The sequence below is a fragment of the Vigna unguiculata genome, chromosome 6 (assembly GCF_037176805.1).
Source record: "Vigna unguiculata cultivar grain cowpea cultivar isolate G323 ecotype 2 chromosome 6, ASM3717680v1, whole genome shotgun sequence".
Taxonomy (NCBI): Eukaryota; Viridiplantae; Streptophyta; class Magnoliopsida; order Fabales; family Fabaceae; genus Vigna; species Vigna unguiculata.
The window spans coordinates 41,793,833-41,803,861 of NC_140797.1; the positions used below are offsets into that span (position 1 = coordinate 41,793,833).

At 26.1% G+C, this 10,029-nt stretch overlaps 1 protein-coding gene across 1 annotated transcript; it reads left to right on the plus strand.

Moving 5' to 3' along the window:
* Positions 1-298: 298 nt before the first annotated feature.
* Positions 299-1,168, plus strand: LOC114188957 (Plant self-incompatibility protein S1 family). Its single transcript, XM_028077639.2, has one exon. The coding sequence runs from the start codon at positions 473-475 to the stop codon at positions 902-904; it is 432 nt and encodes a 143-aa protein (XP_027933440.1). The 5' UTR covers positions 299-472; the 3' UTR covers positions 905-1,168.
* Positions 1,169-10,029: the final 8,861 nt, after the last annotated feature.

Genomic DNA, 10,029 nt, shown 5'->3' on the forward strand with positions numbered 1-10,029 from the left:
TATTACAGTTTCTCCAAATATGATTCACTAGTATAATAAAATCAAACTATCGCGGGACTGGTTTATCTGCATGAACTTTTTTTTTTTGTTACAAACAGGGTAAACAAGTAATTAACACAAGACATTATATACGATGCAGATTTGAGGCATAAATGAAAAATAGAATGTTATAAAGAAAAATAAAACTTGGCGTATAAACAGGCATCGTGTCGCATGGGTGTGCTTTAAAAGCGAAATCTAGACCATAAAAAAAAAGTGGCAACAAAGGAAAAGATCTCACATAATGATAAGATTGTGCGATTTTGGAAGAATATAGAAAGAAAAAGATTGAGAGTACACTAAATACGGCACACAAATAATGGTGAAACTTTGACACAACAGTGTCGAAGGAACGCACATATATATAAAGGCTGAGAAGGTAGCAGAACAGAGATATTGATATTGATATTGAGATTCGTTTTGATAACCGACCATGAAACTTTCTGTGAGTGTTTACCTTATTCTGTGTGTTGCCTCTTCCATTATCATGGTGATGGCCACAGTACAGAGGGCGAGGTTCTTGCTGGGCACCAACGATTACTACGTTAGAGTGATCAACGGTTTCACTGACAATTCCTCTGTGCCGTTGGTGATCTGGTGTTCTTCCGAGGAGATGGATCTCGGGGGGCGTGCCCTTCAGGAGCACGATGATTTTAGCTGGGTGATGAGGCCAAGTTTTTGGAGCAGCAATCGCATGAAGTGTACCATGAAATGGGACAGTACGAGGAAGAGTTTCGAGGCGTTTAAGGCTTCACGAGACACCGAGCGATGTGGGATTCACAGGACGTGTTCCTGGATGGTGACTCAGGATGGGTTCTATTTCAGCAATGATGAGGTTAATTGGAGGAAGGACTTTCTGTGGTGAATGTGTGAGAACTGCGATGCCAAGGTTTTTCCCCTTCATCTTGGATTCACATCACAGCCCTGCTTCAATCTGGGGATGCTATCTATCACCCAATGTCAGCATAGAGGAGTTTTGTATAATTATATATAAATGAAAGGAATAAAAATGTGTGTGCGGTTTTTGTAATGGTAGAAAAGGTGACGAGTTTTGTTTTTGTTTCATCGTAACATCGTATGTATCGGTCGAGAATCTAAATGTTTTGCTTGTAGAACTCAGCTATGATAACGAGGATGCCTTCCTTTCTTTTGATAAAGAAAAGAAAAAATAATGAATAGAGGAAGTGGTGGTGTGTGTTAGACATGCAAATTACACATAGCAGATTTGAAATTGCGCTTTTGCGGCGGCACGAGCATAGCAAATTTCTACACATTTTTTAATCACAAATAAAATATATATTCCAAATGTTCCTACTTATCATGGTTTAATTCTTAATCGGTATCTTAAAATGTTAGAATAAAACATATTTATTGTAACCCTTAAGGAGGCGTGAGAATATTAAAGATGAAAGAATAAAATATAGAAGCACGCTGAATGTAGATATTGTTATTGAAGTGATGTTAGAAGATGTTTTGAGGTGAAATAATGGCAGTTGTTGAAAACTAATTGTCCGACAATATCAAACAGGTGATAGAGATGACACTAAGAAAAGAGGATGAAACCATATACCATACAAGGGTCAACAAATAGTTAATACTAACACAAGTGGCTACAATAAACATGTCAAATTCACAACACATTACTGCCAAAACAACTACTATGCAATCTTATCATATGTTTTTTTTTAAAAAAAAAATAGATAAAGCTGAAAAAGATGCATCCATGCCAAAATGATAAGGTGGGGGATGTTTCTCTTTACAAAAACAAATAATTTCAATGGATTTCTCACGCCAAATCATAATTCAAAAGTGCTTCTCATCCAGATATCTTTCCCAGATTTAACACTCTTTTTTATTCTCTTTCTCTACACAAAACAAACTCAATTTAAAAGTGTTTCTCTCTGATTTCTGTTTTTCCCTTTTTCTCCCTGTGTCAGTTTCTTTTTACTTTTCTTCAAATAAAAAAGACACATTATTTTTTATTAATAAAAATTATCGAATTGAGGATTTGTGTTGGGTTGTGAAAAGAAAAGAATCAAGCATAACACAATTGGAGATTTCTTTTACATTTCGTTCAAAAGCTGTACAGATTTCCCATTAAACTAAAAGGAGAAAAAAAAAACGTGTTGCATTCTTCGGATGAAATTCTTTAGTGTTTGATTTTTCAAAAGTAGATCAAGATTCTCCTTCAAACAAGCACAATTTCATTGTATTTTTTTTTAATTATATCAATTTAAGCTATAATATACTCAATCAGACAATCTTACATATCCAAAAATACTTTGACACGAAACAGTAAAAACGAAGTTACATAAAATAAGTTTTTAATTATTAGTATTAAGAGCGTAACCAACGACTCCAATTTCTCTACTGAATTTTTTGTGGTGTCTTTTGCTGAACACTAAAAATAAACTATGTTAGTACTTTAAAAATATTTTAAAATTTTAAAATTTTAAAATTTTAAAATTTTAAAATCAGTGATCATCAAGATTTTTGAAGACACAACAGAAACAGAAGAACAATACAAAAAAATCCAGCAGAAAATTCAAATTCGTAATGAATAAGGAATTATGTTTGTTTGGATACCAAGTTTAATATAATTTTTATAAGGATTAAATATGTTTTTGGTTTATTAACTTTTAGTGAATTTTGAAATTAGTCTATTTCGAAACTTTGAACCAATTTAGTCATTCATCTTGTAAAATACCGTGGATTTAGTCATTTTAATCAAATTTTGTTAAATTTATTTGACATTTCAAACGCGTTTCATAATAATATTCGACTTAACATTAAATAAAAAATGTGTCAAATAGTATAAACAACTTATATACAATCCTAAAATGCATACGAAACATCAAATAAACCTAACAAAATTTGATTAAAATAACTAAATTCACATATTTTGAAATATGAAGTATTAAATTGGTTCAAAATTTTGAAATAGACTAATTTCAAAATTTACTGAAAATTAAGATATCAAAAACATATTTAACCCTTTTTATAAACTTTTAATTGACGATAAAAATACAAATTTTATTGTTCAAAAGAGGAAATGAAAGGAGAGATGGCTTAAGATTGTTTCACAAAAGTGATAACATAAAAGGCTTAATATCACTTTTGTTTTTTTTATGTTTATATAACTATTCAATGTTTTTCTTTTCAATTTATTGTTAATTTAGTATAATTTCTAAAAAGATTCCGTGTGTTCCTCACATTTCCATGCATTTCAACAAAGTTAGAATGGAAGAACGATTATGTTTCTGAAAGTGGAATTGAACTTATATGTTATTTTCATCCTCAATCTAAACGGAAGGATCACATTAATTTTTTCAAAAAATACAGAAATCACATGAAATAAAAAATAAATTTAAAATATTATTAATCCTTATAAATGTAAGGACTAAAATTAATTAATAGCTATCATAAAAATTATTTTAACTCAAGGTAGCCTTGACGGAGTGGACTAAAATTTTCATTCCATTTTATTGTGACAGATAAAGTTAAAATAGATCAGTTTAATTTGTTTTTGTCACTCTTAACTATCAGTTGACAAGAATGATCGTTAATTTTATTTTAGTTGATGAATATTAAGTTCATGGCATTTCAATTTTCAAGTTTTTATTATGTTAACTAATTTTTGATTGAGTAAGACTAAATTAATCTATTTAAGAAATTAAAGGTACAACGTAGGATATTTTTTAAAATATGGTTAAATATGTTTTTAATCTCATAAATTTAAGTGAAAATTAGAATTAGTTTTTTTTTTTTTTTGAAACGTTGACTCAATTTTAGTTCATCAACTTTGTAAATATGTGTATGTTTCATGATAACTTTTGAATTGTTTACATTCTTTAACATATTTCTGCTTCAACATTAGTTCGCTCAAAGATACGTTGTATTTAAAACGTTAAATAATTTTAAGAAAATTTGATTAAAAAAGATTAAATCCTTACATTTACAAAGTTGAGAGATTAAATTGGATCAAAGTTTAAAAAAAAACTAATTTCATTTTTTACCAAAAGTTAAAGAAACAAAACCATATTTAATTCTTTAAAATAAAGCTAACTGAGAGAGAAAAGAAAAAAAAGTAACGTGAATCCCACTAAAAGTAGATGGTGGTCGTGGGAAGGTTGAGATGGAAAGAGTGATTAATTCCACAAATAAATAATTAGGGGCACCTATACATATTCCCTAAAAAAGTGTATCTAAGCATGAGTTGGTCAAGATTGGGTTTGAGTATTGCATATGATGGGTGGTCAATTTTATTTGAGTGACTCTTTGGACATAGCCCTGTCAACAACAACAGCACAAGTGCCTTCCATCTATGTAGATGCCTCCATCACCTACTCACCCACAATTATTCTCTTATGTTCCTAACTAAACAACATCTCCTAATCAAACACACACTCTCTCCTTCACATCCTTTTTTTCTTTTGGATCAAATTATATTAGAATTATGTCCATGGATTCATGCAATGATTGGATACTTTATGTTTATGTTGTTGGAATAATTTATGTATTATTAAAAAATTTGATGTTTATGTACATTCAATAGTCTTACATCATCTAGAAGTCGAGATCAATGATAATTTAAATATATTTTTTTTCTTTGACTGTTTGAGACATCTTTTAAGAATAAAATCTGATAATTATTTCTAGGACGATGTTACTCACTTCAAATTACAACATTTGAGTGTAATAGCTTTTCGTATAGACTTAAAATTATTATATAGTATCAAAGATCATTCAAAATTAGAGTAAATGGTGGTGGTGTAAACATTTTGAAATTCATAAATACATAATTAAAAACGTTAATGATATTCGTATTTGAAACATAGGAACCTTTTTTGTTAAAAAAAAATTATAAAAACTAAAAATATTAAATTTAAAATATAAAAGCATACTTATAAACCATGAAGTTAATGTCCTTTTAGAAAAATAAGAAAAAACAGGTGAAATAATTTTCTTATAGATTAAAATTGTTTTTTCATAAATAAATTTATGGAATTTGTCTCATATTAGTTTCTTCAAAATTAGATTATTAACCATCACTACTAAATATTTATAACACTAATCCGTTATAGTCTTCACTCAATTAGTTGCAGAGAGACCAAGAGCACGTTGAGTTAGGATGAGTGGGCTCTGGTGACAGAAAATAGATGGCTATATATAGCTAGTGGATAAGCCCCACATAACATTTCTGTTCATTGCAAATAATTCATAACTTAATTAGGAACATAATTATTTCATATACAAATATAAAATTCAATCAAATAAAACTTTTATGAGGGATTTTTATACAAATATTATTAATGTTACAGTTAAGTTACATAATATTATTGTAATGAATATTTATATCTAATTTCAGATCATTCATATAAAACTAATTTAGTGATGGTGTAAATCTGTTTGTGTCTTAAATGTTATATTATATATCAATTAGATTCTTATTTAAAATACATTTAGTTTTTTAGATTCTATATATATATGATTAATATTATAAAAAGAAGAAATATTAAAATTAGGTGTATGGTATACTCAATTATAAATTATAAGTAGTTGGAGTTAAAGTATCCAAATTCTTGCTGGAAACATCCCAACATATTTCTCTTCTTTCAACCATTGCGCAATATTTCACTATGTTGGTGTTAAGATTCAACCAACTAGTGTTACAATGCGCTCATTATCGTACAAGGTGGTCTTAAAACATAATCACTTATAATTGATTTTGTATTTAACTATAAGCAATTATAAAAACATGATATAATTGATTATAAGTCATGGATATCTTATATATATCTTATATAAGTGGACCAGTCAAACAGGTTTATTTATATGTAAAATAATTTTTCATGGATGTAAAACTTTCAACAAAATTCATAATTATGTGTGAAGAATAGGAATAAGGTTATAAAACACTGCCATATCCCCTCTAGTGTTATTCTCTTTATCACAATTACCATGTTCCAATTTCTGTCGCATTGTATTAAATAACTATTTTACCTCAAAAATTAAATTAAGATTTTTTTAAGTAACATTAAGAATTTGAGTTTATTTAATTGTTAGAAGTCACATGAGATAAACTTAATATATAGTAGATGAGTAAGTACAAATTTCATTTTACAGTAAGATTAAATTTGATTTAAAATTTTATTTTGATAATAAAATTATTAATTAAAATTTATTCTAACAAAATTTATTATTTATTAAATTTATTGTTCCACATATTTTTGGACAACTATCGAACTATCTGATGTAAAATTTTTCACTCTTACCTTACAAATGGAATATGTAATAGTTGAGTTAGCATTAAAATATATTCTACTTCTTAATATTAACCATAAATTTAATATATACTTCAAATTTTGACTGAAATCACTCAATAAAGATTAATAAATCTCATTGCTTGATATATTTTAAATTTTTATTATGTTATTATGAATTTATTCTGATTCACTTAACCAAGATTCATTACATAATACCGCAGGATATGGAAAGTTATCGGGAAATAAATTACAAATAAAATTGATTAATGTTTTATATCTCCATGGTATAATATATATATATATATATATATATATATATATATATATATATATATATATATATATATATATATATATAAAGAAAAATGATAAGTGATGGAGGAAGATTTGAAGGTGGTATTGTATTAGGGTAATGATGGGGATATGGAGCTACATTATCTCATATCATAGCAATGTCAAAAACCCAATCCATAACTTTTCAAAGACTTATTTTCGTTATCGCTTTCTTTGGACAAGAACACAGTAGAAGCAACTAGTGAAAATTAAGGATGTTTCAATTGAAGGGAGAAAAATAATTTGATAAAATTTATATATTTTGAAATATATATATATATATATATATATATATATATATATATATATAAAATTCTTAATATATATATATATATATAAAATATTTTCTTTTAATAATTTGATATAAAACTAAAATTCAAAACAGAGTTAAAAATAAAAATTTAAATTAAAATAATAATATTATTAAATTTTAATAAATATAAATTCAAAATAATTTTAAATTGAATTAGTTTATAAAATATAAAAGTTTAATTAACTTATTTTACTAAATATTATAATTTTTTTATTGTTTATTTTATTATACTTTCATAATAAAAAATAAGACTTTTATATTTAATATATAATATTATAATATATTAATAACGTAATTATATATAAAATTTCCGAATATAAACATAAATAATAAAAAATAATTTTATATATAATTATTTTTAAACTTTTCAAAAACCTAGTTGCAAAGTTTTTAAATTTATAAAGAATATATCTGCAGTGTTTTTATATTTATCATAGGACCTAATTACACATTTTTAAATTTATCACGAACGTACCTACAAAGTTTTTAAATTTATCAAGACCTACCTATAAAGTTTTAAAGTTATCATGGACCTACCGACAAAGTTTTAAAATTGATCAGGGACCTATCTGCTAAGTTTGTAAACTTGTCAGGGGCCTTCTTGAAATTTTTTTAAATTTATAAAGGACATACATGCAAATTTTTTAAATTTATCAAGAACCTATAGGCAAAGTTTTTAAATTTATTAGAGGGACCTAACTATAAATTTTTAAATTTACCGTGAACTTAATTGCATAGTTTTTAAATTCATAATTGACCTACCTACAAAGTTTTTAAATTTATCAGGGATATATCAACAATTTAAAATTTATCAGTGACCTACCTACAAAGTGTTTAAATATATCAAGCACCTACTTGCAAAATTTTAAATTTATTAAGGACCTATCTGCAAATTTTTAAATTTATTAGGAACCTACTTGCAAAATTTTTAAACTTTCAGGGACCTACTAGCAAAGTTTTTAAATTTATAAAAAATCTACCTACAAAGTTTGTAAGTTTATCATGGACCTACCTGCAAAGTTTTTAAATTTATCAAAGAAACCTAACTACAAATTTTAAAATTTATCAGGGACTGCAAAGTTTTTAAATTTATAAAAGGGACTTAATTACTAATTTTAAATATATCAGAGGGACCTAACTACTAATTTTTAAATTTATCAAGGACTTACCCTCTAAGGGTTTAATTTAATCAGGAATCTACTTGCAAATTTTTTAAATTTATCAGGATCTACCTGCAAAGTGTTTAAATTTATCAGCGACCTACCTGCAAATTTTTAAAATTTATCAAGGACCTACCTGCAAACTTTTTAAATTTATCATGGACCTATCTGTACAATTTTAAATTTATCAGGAACCTACCTGTAAAGTTTTTAAATTTATCAGGGACCTAATTGCAAAGTTTTAAATTTATCATGGACATGCACTTGTGTGAGCTGGTTTTAACCATCAACTCTGATGTCACTTGTTAGCTTTACATAAGGTGTTTCACTGAAAAATACAACACCAATTAGACATTAGTCTAATTGCATGAGGCATTGACATCACTCTCAACCAAAAACTATAAGACTTACTTTTATATATTGTTCTATTCTCTCATTTTTAGTCAATATAAAGTTCAAACTTACACTTGAAATCTTAATAGTATCGAAGTTAATAAAGTTTAAAAGTTATTATAATAATATAAAAGTCTAAGTTTTAATAATTAGTTTTTGTTCTGCTTGATTTTATTTTTCTTTTCTCTATAACAGTAATAACGAAGTGATAATATTAATGTGGAAGATCAGAATGATACGGTGAAAGAACGTATCTTAATATCTTTTTGGGTTAAATATAAATTTAATTATTAAATTTTGATGTAAAATTAGAATTTTCTTTTATCAATTTTTGTAATACATTTTAGTTTTTAAATTTTAAAATTAAATGGATATGAATAAATATTAAATTGTGTAAATAACTCTGATACTAATATAAAACATGTTTGATACATAAAAAATATTTAATATAATTAAATTAAAAAATATGTATTAGTTATTAAAAGTTCGAAGACTAAAATATATCAATATTAAGTATAGACAAATTAGATTAAGAAAAAACATTAATTAATTTTCAAAAACATATTTAACTTTTTTTTTAATGTAAAGTGCAAGTTTTTTTTTTCACGAAAACGATAAGTTGTATAAAATCCAATTGATAATTTTCTAAACATAAATTCTGAGCTAACAACTTTCATTGTTTAAAATAATTTGTTCTAAAAATTATATTTTAAAAAATTTATGGTGTGCTGTTAGAAATTACAGGGTGCAGATAGAACAAGCCCCATATGTTCAGTCCAACCTATATGTTGTCATCCCCCAATTATGTTTGATTGCAGATACTAAATTAGTAAATATTAATTACACTTCACAGGTTAAAAAATGATTTTATGTTTAATTTATGAAAAGTGGACTCATTCCTGTGCTATTATTATTATTTTTTTTCTTTTTTAAATTTGCGTGCAGACATCAATTATCATTTGTAAGAGCTGAATTGTGCAATTTTAGGTTTGATCCATAAAGAATGAGAAAGAAAAGACAAAAGCAACATAGTTCCCACAGCAAGGAATCCAAAGAAAATTATGGAGAACTGAAAGCAAATGTTTTTTTTTTAAATATTATTGTTACTTTTGAATCCGAAAAGATCTGAAAAGAAGTAATTTGAGAAAATGTAGTAAAGAATAATTGAATTTGAATGAGATTCCCTGAAATAACATACACAAAAAAAGTTGAAGTTATTCTTTGCATGTTCTGCACTTTTGAACAAAGTACCGCTCCACAATAATCATTTTTGTCTTTATCACACAATCTTATCTCTTTTTTTCCTCTTCTTTCAAATCTGTTTGCCAAATTATACACTTTTTATGATATGGAATCCACCTTTCCACAACTTTTTCGCAGTGATTCAGTAAAATAAAGATCACGATTTGCTTGTAACTTCACATGAACTTAAATTTTTTTAAATATATATATATATATATATATATATATATATATATATATATATAAATCAAGGATAGTTGCGAAGGCATTATGTGAGCAATTA